Raw genomic sequence first — 20,410 nt, 5'->3', positions numbered from 1 at the left:
ATACCTTTCTGTTTGCCTAGATTTGGTGCGGTTAGTACAGCCCCAAACTACGCATGAGAGGCCCATATCATTGGACGAAAAGGGCTTGTTTGCTTTGTTGACATAGGTGCTTCCCTTGCTGCAGACACACAAAATAGCAGATAAGGGACAGGATAAGGGACTGTGGTGACATCATTGGAAACCTATCCATAGCTAAACAGCCAGCCTGACATCTGACATACAATGGTCAAAGAGTAGCAAGTTAGCTAGATTGTGCACAAAATCAGTGAACATATTTGCATTCCCATACAACAAACACCAAAATAAACATCCAAAATTGGGCGAGTGCATCACAGCAGACTTGCAGCCAATGCTTTCTGAAGGCTAGCATACGCAAAATGATGGGCAACACGGCGATGAACTTCACGTGCATTCGGTTGTTGCTTGCTGACACAAAGGAAATTTGATCTTCTCTGTACATGTACTAGGCATGAACGAATGAGTGCTGGCACCCAGATGTCAGATGCAGAATTCCACTAAAGCATTAAATTAACAAGGCTGTTGGCAAATGTGATTAACACGTGAAAATGATAATAAAATATGCAAAACATAAGAATGAACTGTGCAGCCAACTGGGATTGTAGTTCGTTGATTTTTCCTCGTTCTCGGGTTGCTTTTCAGTGGAATGTCGGTGTCGTATTTTCCATGAACAGTTTGAAAATGTCGCGACACATTTCACTTCACTGGCAGATGAGGCAAACGCACTCCGAAAATGACATTGTTAAAAAATTTACTCCAGCATCCATCCACATGTTTGTTAAGATTTCTTAAGCGAGAGCTTAAAATAGGGGGAACTCACTGACAGCGTGTTTTCCTATACTGTCGTTGTTTGCACATGCATGGTGACCTAAAGTTGAAAAAAAATACGGCTGATGTCTTTTTTTTTTTCTCCGCACGTCGTCACAATCGACCGAAACTGCCTCGCGATCGACTGAAAATTTGGAGAAAGGATTAACACCAACGGACATGATGGACAGAAAGACTTGGGGTTCAGTCGGACTACGGTCCCCCTTCCCATGGGCTCACCACCTGTGAGAGGGGCCGTAGGGGTCGGGTGCAAAATGAGGTGGGCGGTGGACAAAGGCGATCCAATCCCCGGCTACAGAAACTTGCTCGAGGGACATGGAATCTCACCTCTTCGGCAGGGCAGGACCCCGAGTTGGTGCGTGAGGTCGAGAGGTTCCGACAAGATATAGTCGGACTCACCTTTATGCACCACTTGGGCCCTGGCACCACTCCTCTTGGGAGGTGTTGGACTGTGTTCCACTCTGGAGTTGCCCACGGGGAGAGATGCCGAGCAAGTGTGTGTATACTTATTGCCCCATGGGTCGGGGCCTGTACATTGGGGTTTACCCCAGTGGATGAGAGAGTAGCCTCCCTCTGCCTGCAGGTAGGGGGGAGAGGTCCTGACTGCTGGCATCTTCTCTCCCGCTAGTATTCTATTGAATAAATTGGTCAAAAACGCCACAGCCACCTCACCAAATTGCTTCCATACCTCTACTGGTATGTCATCGGGACCCAATGTCTTTAAATTTTTCATTGTGTTCAGTGCCTTTCTAACTTCTCCCTTACTAATGAAAGCCACTTGCCGGTCATTCACGCTTACCTCTTCTACTCTACCTTCTCTCCCATTTTCTTCATTCGTTAACTTCTCAAAGTACTCTTTCCATCTACTTAGAACACGACTGGCACCAGTCAACATATTTCCATCGCTATCCCTAATCACCTTTGCTTGCTGCACATCTTTCCCATCTCTATCCCTCTGTCTGGACAACCTGTAGAGCTCCTTTTCTCCTTCTTTCGAATCCAACCTGGAGTACATGTCGTCATATGCCTCTTGTTTAGCCTTCTCCACCTCTCCCTTTGCCCTACGACACATCTTAATGTATTCCTTATGCCTCTCCCCAGTCCTCTCCGTGTCCCACTTCTTCTTCGGTAATCTCTTAATTTAAATGACTTCTTGTATTTTGGGGTTCCATCACCAAGTCTTCTTCTCCCCTTTCCTACCAGAGGGCCCCCCAAGTTCTCTCCTGCCTGCCTCTCTGAGTACTTTGGCAGTAGTATTCCAGTCTTCCGGGTGTTTTTCCTGTCCATCTAGAGCCTGTCTCACCTCTTTCCGGAAGGCCACACAACATTCTTCCTTTCTCAACTTCCACCACCTGATTCTCTGTCTACCTTTGTCTTCTTGGTATTCCTACCCACTACCAGAGTCATCCTACACACCACCATCCTATGCTGACGAGCTACACTCTCCCCCACCACAACTTTACAGTCGGTAACCTTCTTCAGATTACACCGTCTGCACAAAATGTAATCCACCTGCGGGCTTGTACCTCCGCTCTTGTAAGTCACTCTATCTTCCTGTCTCTTCTGAAAATAAGTGTTCACCACTGACATTTCTATCCTTTTTGCAAAGTCCACCACCATCTGGCCTTCAAAGTTCCTTTGTTGAATGCTGTACTTCCCCAACACCTCTTAATCACCCCTGTTTCCTTCACCAACATGTGAACTCTCTCTCTCTCTCTCTCTCTGGGATGCCCAGGACTACTTCATCTAGTTCCTTCCAAAATTTCTCTTTCAACTCGAGGTCACATCCTACTTGAGGGGCCTAGGCGCTTATCACATTTTACATAACACCCTCAATTTCAAATTTCAGCCTCATTACTCGATCTGATACTCTTTTCACCTCCAAGACATTCTAAGCCAGCTCTTCATTTAATATAACCACTACTCCATTTCTCTTCCTATCTACTCCATGATAAAATAATTTAAACTCTCCACCTAAACTTCTAGCCTTACTCCCTTTCCACTTGCTCTCTTGGATGCACAATATATCACCCTTTCTCCTAATCATCATGTCAACTAACTCCTGAGCTTTTCCTGTCATAGTCCCAACATTCAAACTCCCTACATACAGCTGTTGGTTGTGTGCATTCCTCTTCTTCTTCTTCCGACTAAGCCACTTTCCTCCTCTTTTTTTGTCTTCGACCTACATTTTTTGAATTTCTACCTACGCCTTGTAGATTAACATTTCCAGATGCGGGTGTAGGAAGCCTGGGCTATGACCTAACTGTTGTAGAATTCGCATGATGAACGTTCATATATGTTTGGCACAGTTTTACACTGGATGCTCTTCCTGATGCAACCCTCTGCATTTATCCGGGCTTGGGACTGGCCGACAGGTAGCACAACGATGTGCTGCCCAACGGCCTGCAGATAATCAAAAAGAAGCAATGAAATAATCAAAGTCAGCACAAAAGATACACAATTTACATCCTACCTGCTCTATGTTAAAGTTACAGTAAAATGAAAGCAATCAAAATAAACACAGTCAGCACATAAGTTACACAAATCACATAGTACCTGTGTTAAAAATATAAAGGATATGGCGATTTAAACGTAGATGGAGGGGATTCAAACCACAATGGCCCTCACTTGTAGTTCAACGTTGAGTCGACGATTGATGTTTGGTCCTCGTTGTATGCTCTACGTAGGCCAAACGTTAGCGCGGTAGGCTAACTTGGGCCGAGCAGCTTCAATGCAAACGAAATGGCACCAATTTGGGTACCAAGATAAGACTTGTTAAATTTCCTAGATCCTCACGGACCTCGTTGTATAAGTTATGAAGTTACTCACGTTCCATGTTACTTCAACATCCACAAATTGATTACAAATGCATCTTGTTTTTAGCAAGCTAAGCTAAGGAATACAGGGCTGATAAGCAAGTTTATGTTGGCGTTTCCACTCGCCCAACTCCTTATTGGTACTCACTAACCTCGTATACGATACATAGGTTTTGGAGGATGTGCAGATACCTGCATTTGATGTTTTCTTCCTCAGTAAATATCGGAAAACAGACGCTTTCGTTGTTAGCAGTCCTAGCTAGGCTTGGCGAACTTAGGCCGAGCTGCTTCTATGCCAACGATACGAGTAAGGTTGCACAGATGGTGCCCACTGACTTGTCACCAGCAGTGTCCCACGTCGAGTATTCACAATATTCGGTCCGAAATCAGCAGGATTTATTGAATTACGATCGTGCTGGACAGAGCCTTCTGTTTAAGCTGCTACCAGCTTAGATACCGGAAGCAACTCTCAAATATTGTTCATAAATCTGTTTAAATATGTTAGTGAGCATTTCTAATTTATCTCGATCATCCATTTCACCTGCCAAGTATGACATATCAAGATACAGATCAGACATTATGAGTATGGCTACATGGTGGCCACAATAAGAGACCACTCTGAAATATCCAGTTTTATCACACAGCAAAATATGCCCCATGTTCTGATGGACCATGCAACTAGTATGCTGACTACAGCAATGTCCACCAGAACTCTTTCCTGTGAATTGAATGTTAATTTCTCTACCATAAGTTGTCTCCAATGGCGTTTCAGTCGAAATGCCAGTCCACCCAACCGGCATCACAACCGCAGACCACATCTAATCAGACCAGCCCCTGACTTCCACATCTAGCATGTTTCCCTCAAAGATCATCTGAGACCAGTCACTCGGAGAGCTGCTGCAACAATCGGTCTGCATAACCAAAAATTGTCACGAACTGTCAGAAACCATTTCAGGGAAGCTCATCTACATGCATGTTGTTCTCATCGGGGTTCATTGTCGTAACCGACTTGATTGGGCTCGTTTGCTCACATTTGACGGTGTCTGGCATAATGGAGAGGTGCTGGCTTCATGGATAAATCCTAGTTTACACTGTTGAGGGCAAATGGCAGATGACATGTGTAGCTGGTGCGAGTTAAGGGTTTGCTGATGTCCTCCTTGTGGACTGAGTGGCCCACGGTGGCGGTGAAGTTATTGTATGGTCAGGCATATATTTTAGGCAACGGACACAGGTGGATTTTATTGATGGCATTTTGAATGCACAGAGATACCATTACAAGATCCTGAGACCCATTGTTGTGATGTTCATCCATGACCATCACCACATGTTGCCGCATGTTGATGTTGCATATTGAAAGGATTTGTACAGAATTCATAGAAACTGAAAATATCCCACAAAAACATTACATCCCCCCAGGATATGTCATCCATTGAGCATGTTTGGGATATATGACAGTGTTACAGTTCCTGGCAATATTCAGCAACTTTGCACAACTATTGAAGAGGAGTGGACCAACATTGCACAATCCACAATTAACAATGTGATCAACTCTATGTGAAGGAGATATTGCAATGTGTGAGGAAAATGGTGTTCATACCAGATACTGACCCCCAGACTCCTACAATACAGCAAAATTTCACATTTCAGAGTGGCGTTGTGGTCGTTATTTTGGCCACCCCAAGGGACACCTGTGCAATAATCATGCTGTCTAATAAGCATGATTAACATTAGCATATGCCACACCTGTGATGTGGGATGGATTATCTTGACAAAAGAGAAACGGTCACTTACACAGATTTAGACAAATTTATGAACAGTATTTGGGGGAAATGGCCATTTCTGTATGTAGAAAACGTTTCAAATAGGAGTAAAGCTGATGAAAAATGGGAGCAAAAACAAATTTTTCGTTTGTATTTTTGTTCAGTGTATATTTAGTGAGGAAAATGGTGACCTGTTATATATTTATTTCAGATGCTGTAAATGCAATCAATTTCCAATTTACCGACACTACCATGAACAGCAAATCCTACTATGTCAGAAAAACATAAAGAATATAAATAAATGTGTTGGATGCAGACTTGATACACACACCTGAGACTATAAAGCACGTGACCATCAGGAAAGACACGCAGCATGATGTTGTCTGTGGTGGTGTCATGGATGAAAGATCTCTTGGAGTGGACGAAGAACACATCTGGGACCCATATTTTTTTTACCAGACGGCCATCAAATGTCATGCTCTTATTGGTACTGCTGGTGAATGACAGACGCTCATCTTTCCAATAATGTCTCAGGTACAGTGTCATGGTAAAATCCTGTTGGAACATAGTGTCAAAGTGAACAAGAGAACATTGATGATCCAGAGTCAGTCCCAGTGCAGAAAATATTGTTTGTACAATCATCATATCAGTATTGGAGCAAATATTGTAACATCCAACCCCGTGTGACCACTGCTAAAGAATTCAACAAAGAAGACAAATATGAGATGTAAGGCTCATCACCCAACTGCTGGAAGAACATGCAAATAATAAAACCTAGTTCTGAATCAGCCTCACCGTTGTGCCTCTTTTTATTGCTTTCTCACGTTGGTGAAACAAATGGCAACACAACACCAACACAAACACGAAAGAAAACATTTCTCCAAAGCTGCAGCAGTGTCGTGATAAAACCTGCTTTGAAGCATGTTTATGGAGTTCAGGAGTATCTGCTTGAGGTCAGCAGCGGGGCATCGCCTTCCAGGTGTCGCTGGGTCACACTGGGTCACACAACCCGCTCGCAAAGAGATGATTCAGGGCAAGAATAATAGAAACAAATATACGATAAAACAATAATTCAATAAACTCTCCACAATGATGTGCAGCATCTAAAATGGTCTGGCCCTTTTTGTGCAGTGGTTGTTAATAACAGGATAAGAGAAGGCACATTATGTGACATTCTTATTCATTATCTGTTGTTGCAAGTGAGTCCTAATTTTTATCAATTGTCTCTTGTTTCATGCTTTGGGTACCATATCACCGTGGTTTGTTCTCCACTGATAACCCTAATACATTTTGAAAATATTTCATGTAAATGGCTGACCTTGTAATCTTGTTCTGCAGCTTGTTCAGATAACAGTTGATTATTTGCTTTAAAAACCAGCCAATTTTTGTAGAGTTGGGTATACTTTGGTAACAATGGCAACCAGACTATACTTCCAATAAATTCATTTTTCCCACCTCCTTTTACAGTGTGAGCATATTTTCCAGAGGTGAGGACTTGAGTCACATGACTTGACTCCAGTCAACCTCAATCTGTCAGTTTTAGGACTTGGGGCGTATTTGTAGATCTACTGGCAGATGGCAGGCAAGATGCAGAGCTGGAGAATCTTGGAGGAGAGGAGTTCGGGGATGATGGTGTTGAACACAGGATCATTGCATAAATTCCCATGTTGTCGAGTTGTTCAAGGATTAAGTGCAGTCATGTTGACTGCATAATTCGCAACCTGTTTGCTCAGTAGGAAAACTGCAGTGCGTCCAAGCGGGGAACTGTTACGCTCTTGAAGTGCTCCAGCGCAAGACAAAGGACTTCATAACCACAGATGTCAAGGCAACAGGCCTGCAGTCATTCAGACTCAAACTTTCTTAAGTTAAGTTTCTTAAGTTTGGCAGTGAATCATGGCTTATTGTTACTGAATGTGTGAAAAAATACCTTCTCACCGATATTGACATATGATTTAACGGCATGTGTATGTCCATGCTGCCGGCTGAAGTTTCAAAGACACTTGAATCTGTGCAGTTGAAACAGCTTTGAAGTTCTATTTTTGCCTTGTTGGTTCATTTTTTCATAGGTTTTATTTGAAGGCTTTGCGCACTTAAGTTCTTGCCTGTTTGTAGGTATTAAGTAGATTAAGCAGTAATCTGAGGAGCCTAGAGCAGCGCGGCCAATGGTATGCTTTATTTACTGTGGTATAGCAGTGGTCTAAAGTCTTATTATAGCTGGTAGGGCTGTCGATGTGCAGTTTGTATTTAGGGAGTTTGAGTTTGAGTTTAGTTTTGTACTCCTAGAATAATGAGGGGTGTCATATACTTGTTCGGCCAGGATTACCAGTGCTGTGTTCATGCTAACTTGGAGCGGAATGTAGACACTGACATGTATGAATGAGGCAAACTCACTCTGCGACTAAAATAACTTACAGTTCAAGAACAGCAACTCTTAAAGTGGGTTGTAGTGTCTGCTGAATTGAGTTGTGTACCATTTTTTATTGATGGTGAGGCATATCCCAACTCCTTTTGTTTTCCCCAACAGTTCCACGATTTGATCCGCCCGGTGAAGTTGGAAGCTGCGTTGTGCTGTGGCTCCATCGAGAATACATTCCTAAGTCTCGGTGACGCACAGGGCAGCGAAATGTCCAAAGTCTTGGCTGGTCCCTCTCACGAGAGGAAGCTCGTTTGATGTTGGTAAGGGAGCATAGATTCATGAGATGAATTGACCGGAGCGTCAATCTGTGTCCTCTATTGTAGAGTCTCAGATGGATCCCAGCATGCGTCCCCATGAGGCGTCGTTACCTACGCGCTGCGTGGACCACAGTCGCTGTTCCGGTGAGTAACTTGGGGGGAAAAACTTAGCGAATTTGTGAGAACTGTTGCAAAAAAAAAAAAATAATAATAATCTTTGGGGATGACTCCCTGATGGGGAAATCGCTCATCTTGCCTTGGAATGCTTTGGGATCCCCTTGGATGGGATGTGAAAGTGCCTGTGGAGAGGGGAGTCCTTGCTTCCCTGCTAAAGCTACTGCCCCCGTGACCTGCCCTTGGATAAGTGGAAGCAAATGGATGCATGTATGGATGGAACACCATGTACCCAAACAGAGGAGGGATTTGGTGAAGGAAATGACAGAGAAGTTTTTCTTTCTCGAGGTTTCTTCATTTGGTATTCAGTTGGTATTGGGCAAACATTTTGGTAGGAGGGAAGGCCGCAAGGTTGGAGTTGATGGAGAGAGTGGAGGGGTCTAAGGCAGTGGGGTTATCGAGGGATTGAAGGAGGAACTTGCAGTCTAATGGAGGCTGAGGACCAGTTGTCGTTCTGTTTGAGCCAAGTGATGGCCACATTCAGTACAGCCTTTTTGGCCTTAAAAGAGCCGCTAAAGGTCCCAGTGGCTACTTGCCAGGAGTGGATCACGGAGTCGTCTCTGAAGACCACTAACCTGGCGCTTCCATTCTCCGTGCCATTAAGGATGGAGCCATCAGTGAAGACGAACAGGGCCATGTGATGCAAGGGTTTCCGTAACTGCAGATAGTTTTTGGGAGGGGGATGCAGGTTTCGGGATGGATGTGAAATGGATGGGAGGTAGAGGAGGCAGAGGCCACAGAATATTGGGGTTATTTGCAGTTTCCATGTCTGCCACGGTGAGGTTGAGGTTGGATAGGATAGTGTCATGATCCTGCCGCTTCAGCATGAGCTGTGCAGGTGCCCGCGTGGCTGCGCTGATTGGGAGGCGCACACCTGCTCCTCATGCGGGCTGATCATCCCCCGTATATATAGGACCCGGTGACGACTGGTCCTCCGCCAGTTCGTTGAGCTTTATGTCCCGTTCCAGCACTATCGAATCCCTGATTGATCCTGTGTGTACCGACCTTCGTCCGTTCTCCGACCAACCTTGTAAGCCTGACTCCTTTGAGACTTCTGCCTGCGTTGATTGTTTCCCCGTGTACCGACTCCTGCCTGTCCGCTCATCTGCTCTCTCGCCCGACGTCACAATTACCACTGCTGCACCGGACTGCCTGCTGGATCCCCGACCTCGGCATATAATAAACGTGTCTCTTCTTGAACTACCTTGCGTCTTCCGAGTTCCTGCATTTGGGTCCTACCCCCGTTTCTGATGGGACGTGACAGATAGGGGTGGTGAAACTTCTCCAGTCGCCACATTTTCTGTGTTTTGGCAGGTCCATCTGGTATAGTACCCTTCTTTCATCATTGTGGGGAAGGTGGGATAAGTCATCGGCCTTTTTAAGACAGGCCAAATTTAAAGAGGAGATTGGTAGGAATTGGGCTTCATGCATGACAGCATCGATAGAAGTTGTTGAAAGTTGGCCCGTTATGGTGCGAGTCACTTCTGACTGCGCCCTCTCCAGTTTCTGGATGTTGGAGGAGAAAGACCAGGGTGCCCAGGCAGGAGCTGCATATTCTGCGAGTGATCTGAAGGTTGCAATGAAGATTGTCCGCAAAGCCCGTGGCCGAAACCCCACCCCCAAGACGTACCTGTCTGTTACCACAGGAGGTTGGAGCACTGCTTCATGACTTGGCTCAAGTGCCAGACATGTTCGTTGAACGTGAGCTGGCGATCATATTGAACCCCCAGAAAGATGGGAGTGGGGTTCGTCTTGAGTCTGGAAGCCCCAACGGTGATGTTTGGGCACTATGAGGATTCGGCAATGTCCATCATGAAGAAGGTAACTTCCGACTTCGACGTGTTGACAGTGAGATGGTTGTCTGCGGACCATTAGTGAAGTTTGACAGCCACGTCTTCTTTATTACGGCCACTACAGACCAATGCCAAGTCATCAGTTGTTGTCGTTGTTGTTATTGTTGAGTCACTTGAGGCACCTGAGGATGGTCCTCTGAAATGCTAGACTCGAATTTGTGAGGCTCCGTAGTCTTCCAAAGAGAAGAAGAAGTAGAAGAAGATGATGAGAGAATGACAGGAGGTGATAAATATGGAGATAGAGGCGACGCTTAGACCAGCCTGTGCCACCAGGGCTAACAGGGGAGGACCCCAGCAGAAACTGCAAATGAAGCCTTGAAGTCCCTTTGAATATCGGGTCTGGCTGGAGAAGGTCCTGTGGAACCGCGTTGGCAGGCGGTCCAGGTGATCAAAGCAAAATCACAGGGAAAAGGGCACCTCCCACAACACAAGTCATAGTGAAGTGACCAGGCTTCATAAGGCTGCCCAGGAGGAGAGTCCCTGGTGGGATACCACGGGAAGGTACCTGGTCTTTGTCCCAGTGGTTGTTATTGTTGGAGTGTTAATTAAAAAAGCAACAACGAACGAAGCGGTGACTCCTGTTCCTCATTGCCCAATTGCTGAGGATATTACAATAAAACTGCCTGAATATTTATTTTACCTACTCCTGAACCTCTGTGCACAGGATGCAAGCAAACTGGTTATGAGTGCCCCCTCCTTATTTTTAAACGGTTTAAACAATGTCATCCTGATGAACGCGGCATTTATTTTGGTCCTTCGTATCCCTAGATACCTGAGGTCCCTGAGGCTGAGCCGACATCCAGGTAAAGACCGTAGACACGGCATTGGAGACCCTTTTCCAGGGACTTTGCCTCAGCTCAGCATCTGGTAACTGAAGGTTGATGAGAAGCCAAAAGAGGAGGACAACTCTTGGTGAGTAAGGTACTCACACACTCATAAGGGATGAGTGACTTGAGCGTCTAGGTGACTGCTGCCAAAACAAACCCTGAAAATCCTAGGCTCTATCAGGTAAGCTCGACAGAGAAGTTGTAATGACTGTAAAAAGGAGGTCGACAGTGTCCTGTACGTACTTACACTCCGTGCGTAAGTACGTAAGTGTGCATGTGCAAAGTATAAAGTTAATGGATGTTCGCTATCTCAATTGAACAGGCCATTTTTGTGACAACTGTGCTGAGGAAGAAGAGGCAAGAATTCTCCGCCACTTGTGGTTGAAGCTTGAGAATTACCTCAGCCAGAAAGTAATTGTCACCCTGTTCAGGGAAAGTCAGTATAGTCACAACAGGTGAACTGCTAACTTCTAAATTTGCAAAATGAGGGAGTAAAAAGGCCGTAATAAAAGAGGATCCTAAGTTTGTAGAAGGCCAATGTCCTTCTAAAATAAAACATTTACTTACATTTGTGGATAACAAATTATGATTACGCTGACCAGCTGAAAACTAAAAATAATGCCCCTGCAGGATAAAACAACAAAAATAATACAATAGGAAAATCAAAACTATGCGCAAGAATAATAAAACGTTCTGGTTAATTATTGCAGAAAAGAGGCAGACAGCTAAGATGAAGAGGGAGGTAGAGGAAATCGAAAGAAAAGAACAAGCACGTCGAAAAGAATTAAAAAGAAGGAGGAGAACATCATGTTTTATATAAAAGAAGGTGATGAGACGGGACCAGTTGGGTGGAGCCAGGAAGAGGGACAGAGAGTAACAACTGCATCCATTGCCACACAGGTTAATTACCTAGTGCTCCAAACTATCCGGTACTTTACCTGGTGTTACCCCCTTCTCTTCCCCCACAATCTAAAGGAGTAGATGAGGGACTAACAAGGTCAAAAGGAACAGAGGTTGAGTGGTCCAAAACGTGGGGGAAAGTATTCTCCCTGAAAATTAAAACACAACAATTAAAGGAGAAATTTACTGAAGCTTATCTCATGACTGAGGTGGCAAATCCTAATGTTTGGGAGGACAAGCTACTGACTATTTTATTACACAGACTTGGACACAAGAGGATGTCCAGAAGGCTGTAAATGACGTTACCTCCCATAAGGTTGATGCAGTTTGTCCAAGAAATGGAAGATCTGCGAAGATCTTACCACCTTAATGGGGCTGAAGTACACCAAATTTGGATGACAGCTTTAAAAGGCAATTGGTATAATGTAGGGGAAGATTGGGACGCAAAATGAAGTCAGAGATACTTCCCAATCACAGTAGAAAATTGACAAATAGAGTGTGAGGATTAATACACCGCACTCTGGTAAAATACCGGAAAAAGGCAAACTATACTGCTACAGGAAGAGCGAAGAAAAAAAAAAGGTTTTATTTTGATTAATTATTAATTAAATTAATATTTTTTAAATTATTATGCGCATTATACATTGGATATACTAAATGAACTGCTGTCACAAATAGGCAATAAGCTCCTAACAGAGGGATGCCAGATGATTAAAACACAGGAAGATGAAATGGGAAGTAACTTCTTGCACATTACGTTGTGGTACAAGCACACATCATGATGATAAATTTGAAGGACAGTTAGAGCAATGTACGCCAAACAAAGTCACAGTCGACATATTACATTTATATTCTGACGGATTCTCAACTGTGGTTGCAGGAATAAAGCTCCCAGAAGAGTTGAAACCTCTAAATCCTCTAAAATTCATTGATACGCTGTTGCCACAGGGGTTTTGTGAAAGCCCAACCATCTATTCTCAAGCAATAACAGCCTGCATGTCCAAATTTGATCCTCCAGGAGGAAGTCAAATTATAGTGTATGTGGATAATGTACTAGTGACATCACCTGATTTTAATACATTCAAAGAGGACATTATTGCGTTGCGAAAGCAAAACCATTTAGCTAAAGAAGGCCATAAAGCTAGTAAAAACAACTAAAAATGAAAAAGTAGTATGACATCATTATTTAATTGGACACTGGAAGCAGAAAAGACCGTCAGCGAAATTAAGTAAATGCCGGTATCAAGTTTAACACGAGGGTTGCGGGTGTATTCCAAGCCATTGGTGCCATTGTAGCTGTTTATATGCCGCTGGAGGCTAACATTAGCACAACACTTAGCCGTCTGCTCGTGACTATAAACAAACAGCAGCTTGCCCACCCTGACGAAGTATTGATGGTTGCTGATGACTTCAACCAAGCGTGTTTAAAGACTGTCTTATCCGCATTCCTGCAGTATGTGACGTGTCCCACTAGAGGAGACAAAACCCTGGACCATGTTTACTCTAACATTAAACATGCATACAGGGCCTCCCCTATCTTGCTGGCTCCGATCACGTCTGTGTCACCCTTACGCCCACATACATCCCTCTACGTAACCAACAAACAAGGCCTCAAACAAAGACAATTAAAACATGGCCTAAAAATCTCAGCTGCAGGACTGTTTTTCATACACTGTTTGGGAATTATTTGAACACCATAAGCTCCAGGAATACACAGATACTGTCTTAGATCAAAAACTGCATGGACACTGTGACTGTCAATAGACAGATCCAGGATTCCCTGACCAAAAACCCTGGATGACCCGAGAGACTAGGGCATTCCTGAGATGCTGCAACGCCACCTTGGGTCATGGGACAAGGCATAGTAGAGGGCTGCTAGAGCTGACTTAAAGAGGGGCATCAGAGTGGCCAAGGTGGTCTACAAAAGAAATATTGAGGTCTGCTTCACAGAAAGCAACTCAAAAAAGATGTGTGAGGGATTACAACACATCACAAACTACAAGACAAAGAAGAAGATGTGTGCTGGAAACACAGGCGCCTCGCTCATGGAGGAACTAAACCGTATCTTTGCCCGTTTTGAGATGGACAGATAAAAACCCAGGGTCATCACAACCACCTCCCATCAGCAGCACACTGACGGTTCAAGTACGAGGCGTGCTCAGGACTGTAAACACCAGGAAAGCTGCTGGCTCAGACGAAGTGCCACAGAAGGTACTGAAGACTGTGCTGAGCAGCTGACGTGTGTTTTCAAAAAAATATTCAACAGCTCCCTGCAACAATCAACCATTCCCTATGCCTGAAATCTGCAACAATCATTCCCATCCCCAAAAAATCAGCCACTGACAGTCTAAATGATTACAGGCCTGTTCCACTCACATGTGTAGAGGATCCTCACTTGGTGCATGATAGTGTTGTATGCTGGACAGGACAGCAGCGGACAGGAAAGCTCTCCAAAGAGTGATCAAAAGTGCCCAAAAGATCACTGGCTGCTCTCTAGCCTCCCAAGAGGACATTGCCAACTCCTGCTTTAACAGCAGAGCCACTAATATTGTAAAGGACTCTTCACATCCTGGGCATCGCCTGTTTAACCTGCTGCCTCTGGCAGGCGATACAGGTTCTACAAAACACGGACAACCAGATCCAAAGACAGCTTCTTCCCCAGAGCCATCAACTCCTTGAACTCAAAACCACTGAACATAACAGTACTGCAATGTAATATTATGCAACTGCACTTTTGTTTGCTGTCCTTGGTTTTAATAATCTACCAAAGATAGTTAGGGAGCATAAGACTGAAAAATACACTATGCACATTTATTTATTGATATATTTATTAATTTATTTGAGAAATAACTGCCTTGATCTAAGTATTTTATCTGTTGTTTTTACCCAAAATGTTCTTCTATTTTTATTCTATTTTATTCACGCATGCACCTTGTGGAGACGCACTCATCATTTCGTACAACTTATAATGACATTAAAGGCTTTTGATTGATTGATTGATTGAATGAATGAATGATTGATTGATTGATTGATTGATTGATTGATTGATTGATTGATTGATTGATTGATTGATTGATTGATTGATTGATTGATTGATTGATTGATTGATTGATTGATTGATGATTGAAAACTAAAATAACCAGAGTAAGATTGTGCTTCTTCTCAACAGGATGAACTGGTTGTCCCGGGAGACTGGGTTCTGGTCCAAAGCATCAAAAGGAAGTATTGGCATTCTCCGAAGTAGGAAAGTTTCTATCAAGTGTGTAAACAGCTGTAAAAATTGCAGAAAGAGAAACATGGATAGACATCATACATTGCAAAGGAGTCATCTCAGTCGAGATACCCGCAAGAGCAAATAAATCAGTCTGGCATACGGTGGGTGCAGATTTGTAGTATCTGAAAACACCTGACACCAGTGAAGATCTAAAAACACCATGACCATTCCAATTTGGATAAGGAACACAGTTGCATGTTATGTGGCCATTCTTGTGATGACGATTGCTCATCGGTACGCATGGTCTGGATGGAAGGTAATCGTTATGATATTCTTGCCAACTATGCCAATTAACAAAACAAAAAGCAATAATACGGGAATATTCACAAGACCCCATCTGTACATACAAGGCCCGTTAAGAGTAATTCCAGCACAAGTTCCATTGCAGTGAAGAAAATAAGTATTTAAACACTCTGTTATATTGCAAGTTCTCCCACTTAGAAATCATGGAAGGGTCTGAAATTTTCATCGCAGGTGCGTGTCCACTGTAAGAGAGATAATCAAAAAAGAAAAATCCAGAAATTACAAAGTATGATTTTTTTAATGATTTATTTGTGTGATACCGCTGTAAATAAATATTTGAAAACCTGAGAAAACAAATATTAATATTTGGTTCAGTAGCCTTTGTTTGCAATTATATGAACGCTCATATTTGTTTGGCACAGTTTTATGATGGATTCCCTTCCTGATGCAACCCTCTGCATTTATCCAAGCCTGGGACCAGCCTACAGACTGCACTGGCTTGTGCCCCCATAGGGCAAAGGTAGAGAATCATGTGGTGGAACCTGAGAAAGGAACAATGTTGTGCGGCGTTCCGGAAAGAGTTGAGACAGGCTCTCAATGGACAGGAGGAACTCCCGGAAGACTGGACTAAAACAGCTATGGTGATCAGAGAGACAGGCAGGTACTTCTGGTAGGAAAGGGGAGAAGGAGACTTGGTGGTGGAACCCCAAAATACAGGCAGTCATACAAGCAAAGAGATTAGCGAAGAAGAAGTGGGACAATGAGAGGACTGAAGAGAGGCGAAAGGAGTACATCGAGATGCGACGTAGGGCAAAGGTAGAGGCAAAGGCTAAACAAGAGGCATATGAAGACATGTACACCAGGTTGGATACGAAAGAAGGAGAAAAGGATCTCTACAGGTTGACCAGAGAGAGGGATAGAGATGGGAAGTATGTGCAGCAGGTAAGGGTGATTAAGGATAGAGATGGAAATGTGTTGAGAGGTGCCAGTTGTGTGAAATAAATGGAAAGAATACTTTGAGAAGTTGATGACTGAATGAGAGTGAAGGAAGAGTAGAAGAGGCAAGTGTGAAGGACCAGGAAGTGGCAATGATTAGTAAGGGGGAAGTTAGAAAAGCACTTCAAAGAATGAAAAATAGAAAGGCAGTTAGTCCTAATGACATTCCTGTGGAGATATGGAAGCAATTTGGAGAGGTGTTTGTGGAGATTTTGACCAACTTATTCAACAGAATACGAGTGGCTGAGAAGATGCCTGAAGAATGGAGGTGTGTGCTGGTTCCCATTTTTAAGCACAAAGGCGATTTGCAGAACTGTGTGAACTATAGAGAAATAAAGTTGATGAGCCACACAATGAAGCTATGGGAAAGAGTGGAGGCTCGACTCAGGACAGAAGTAAGTATCTGCGAGCAACAGTGTGGTTTCATGCCGAGAAAGAGTACCACAGATGCATTATTTGCCTTGACGATGCAAGTGGAAAAGTACAGAGAAGGTCAGAAGGACCGACAATGTGTCTTTGTGGATCTAGAGAAAGCCTATGACAAAGTACCAAGAGAGAAACTGTGGTACTGCATGCGTAAGTCTGGTGTGGCGGAGAAATATGTGAGTACAGGACATGTAAGACGGCAGCAAAACAATGGTGAGGTGTGCCAGAAGAATTTAAGGTGTCGATGGGACTGCATCAGGGATCAGCTCTGACCCCCTTCCTGTTTGCTGGAATAATGGATAGGCTGATAGATGAGGTTAGACGGGAATACCCTTGGACCAGTGGTGCCCAGACTTTTTTACCACAACATCTACTTTTCAAGCAGCCAGCCTCTCGTGATCGACGTGTGGGAGGGGGTGGGGGCTGACGTCGTTTTTTTTTTTTTTTAGAACGACCAATAATGAAATAAAATGACCAAGTCACAAAGATCTACCCACTACAAAAATGCTAAACATATTTATTTTAAAGTATATTGTGGATTGTGTAAATGTATGTTTGTGTGCCTTGCATAACTGCATGAGCCAATATTACACAACATAACTCACATTTTTTGAAACTATCTGAGTTCACATTGATGATCACGAAACGCCATACAAATTAAAATGCAGGCCTGGGCTGTGTCACTCACGTCAGTGGATTCATCCAACTGCAGTGAGAAACACTCACCATCTCTGAAGTCCTTCCACACCAGTCATGGCTTCACAGCGCTGTATAACTGTACTCCTTTACAGAGCAGAGATTTTGAAGTGTGGCCAATTGGGATTTTAGTTCATTCACTTTTCTCATTCTCAGCTTGCTTTTCGACAGAATGTTGGTATTGTATTTTCCATAAACAGTTTAAAAATGCCGTGACACATTTCACTACACTGGCAGATAAGGCAAACACACTTGAAAATAACATTGTTAAAAAGTTGTCCGCCTCCCATTCCGGATGAAAGTGATACATATTTGTATTCTTTACTGTAGCATCCATACTCATGTTTGATAAGCTTTCATAAGCGAGGGCTTAAAATAGGGGGTAACTCGCCGGTGAGTGTGTTTTCCTGTACTGTTGTTGTTTGCACATGCACGGTGAGCTAAAGGTCAGAAAAAATGGCTGTTTTTTCTTTTTTTTTTTTTTTCTTTGTGACGCACCGTCGCGATCGACCAAAACTGCCTCGCATCAGTTAATCGCGATTGACGCATTGAGCACCCCTGCCTTGGACCAAGATTTCGCAGATATTATTGTGATATAAAAGTGAAAGCAGGGAGCAGGTGGAGGAACAATTAGAAAGATGGAGGCATGCACCGGAAAGGAGAGGAATGAAGATTAGCCGAAGTAAAACACAATATATGTGCGTGAATGAGAAGGGGGGAGAGGGGAACAGTGATGCTCCACGGGAGAAGAGATAGCAAGGGTGGACGACTTCAAATACCTGGGGTCAACAATGCAGAGCAATGATGAGTGTGGTAAGGAAGTGATGAAACGGGTCCAAGCAGGTTGGAACAGCTGGTGGAAGGTGTCTGGTGTGTTATGTGACAGAAGAGTCTCTGCTAGGATAAAGGGAAGATTTTATAAAAGAGTGGTGAGTCCGGCCATGATGTACAGATTCAAGACGGTGGCACTGAAGGGATAACAGGAAGCATAACTGGAGGTGGCAGAAATGAAGATGCTGAGGTTCTCTGTAGGAGTTAGCAGGTTGAATAGGATTAGAAATGAGCTCATTACAGGGACAGCCAATGTTGGATGTTTTGGAGACAAGGTTCGAGTGAGCAGACTTCGATGGTCTGGACATGTCCAGAGGAGAGTGAGTATATTGGTCAAAGGCTGCTGAGGGTGGAGCTACCAGGAAAACAGAACGAGAGGAAGACCAAAGGGAAGGATGGATGTTGTGAAGGAAGACATGAGGCCAGTTGGTGTTGGAGATGAAGATGCAGGAGATAGGTTTCGATGGCAAAAGATGACACACTGTGGTGACCCCTAACGGGACAAGCCGAAAGGAAAAGAAGAAGAAGCCCTTGTTTGCAATTACAAAGGTCAAACATTTCCTGTAGTTGTTCACCCGTTTTGCACACACTGGAGGAGGGGTGATGGCCCACTCCTCCACACAAATTTTCTCTAGATCAGATTAGGGCCCGTCGCTGAGAAACACGAAGTTTCAGCTCCCTCCAAAGATTTTCTATTGGGTTTAGGTCTGTAGACTGGCTAGGTCATGCCAGAACCTTGTTTCTTTCGGAGCCAGTCCTTGGTTTTCCTGGCTGTGTGCTTCAGGTCATTGTCATGTTGAAAGACCCAGCCACGACCCATCTTCAATGCTCTGACTGAGGGAAAGAGGTTGTTCCCCAAAATCTCAAAATACATGACTGGGGTCATCCTCTCCTTAATACAGTGCTGTCGTCCTCTCCCATGTGCAGAAAAACAGCCCCAAAGCATGATGCTACCACAGTAGGATGGGTTTCTTGGGATGGAACTCATCATTTATCTTCCTCCAAACACGGTTAGTGGAATTATGACCAAAAGGTTCCATTTTGGTCTCATCTGAACACACAAAACTTTCTCCCATGACTCCTCTGTATCATCCAAATGGTCACTGGGAAACTTAAGACGGGCAGTGACATCTGCGAGTTTAAGCAGGGTAACCTTCCATGCCATGCATGATTTCAAACCATGACGTCTTAGTGACCAAAAGTCACCTTGGAAACAGTGGTCCCAGCTCTTTTCAGGTCATTGACAAATTCCTGTTGTGTAGTCCTGGGCTGATTCCTCACCTTTCTAAGTGTCATTGAGACCCCACGAGGTTATATCTTGCATGGGGCTCCACTCCGATTGAGATTGACCGTCATGTTTAGCTTCTTACATTTTCTAATGATTGCTCCAACAGTGGACCTTTTTTCACCAAGCTGCTTGGCAATTTCTTTCAAGCCATGTGGAGTTGTACAATTTTGTCTCTGGTGTCTTTAGACAGCTCTTTGGTCTTGGCCATATTACAAGTTTTAGTCTTGAGTGGAGGTGGACTTTTAAAGGCGGACTAACAGGTCTTTGAGGGTCATAATTGTAGCTGATAGACAGGTGTTCAATTACTTATTTGCAGCTGTATCACACAAATAAATCATTGAAAAATCATACATTGTGGTTTCTGGATTTTTCTTTTGAGATTATCTCTCTCACAGTGGACATGCACCTCCGATGAAAATTTCAGTCCACTCCATGATTCCTCAGTGGGAGAACTTGCAATATAGCAGGGTATTGAAATACGTATTTTCCTCACTATACATACACACACACACACAAACACACACACACAGATAGATAGATAGATAGATAGATAGATAGATAGATAGATAGATAGATAGATAGATAGATAGATAGATAGATAGATAGATAGATAGATAGATAGATAGATAGATAGATAGATAGATAGATAGATAGATAGATAGATAGATAGATAGATAGATAGATAGATAGACTCAAGGGTGGAGTCTGTCTGACGTGTGAGGTATTTTTACTTTTAATCCTCAATAGAATAACACATTATAATGTTGTTCATCTGCATAGAAGGAAGACTGAAATGACATCAGCCAG

The 20,410-nt window shown here is 43.6% G+C and overlaps 1 protein-coding gene across 1 annotated transcript in view; it reads right to left on the bottom strand.

The window, feature by feature from the left end:
- The window catches only part of gabrr2a (gamma-aminobutyric acid type A receptor subunit rho2a), an 83,447-nt gene that overhangs the window by 36,973 nt on the left and 26,064 nt on the right, over nt 1–20,410 (bottom strand). The window contains exon 4 of the mRNA XM_061843710.1: nt 5,754–5,977. Coding sequence (XP_061699694.1) covers nt 5,754–5,977 — 224 coding nt within the window. The remainder of the gene's footprint in view (nt 1–5,753; nt 5,978–20,410) is intronic.

Source organism: Syngnathoides biaculeatus, chromosome 15 (genome assembly GCF_019802595.1).
Source record: "Syngnathoides biaculeatus isolate LvHL_M chromosome 15, ASM1980259v1, whole genome shotgun sequence".
Classification (NCBI taxonomy): Eukaryota; Metazoa; Chordata; class Actinopteri; order Syngnathiformes; family Syngnathidae; genus Syngnathoides; species Syngnathoides biaculeatus.
The sequence above is the reverse complement of the archived record's forward strand: the minus strand, read 5'-3'. Positions and strand labels throughout refer to the sequence as shown.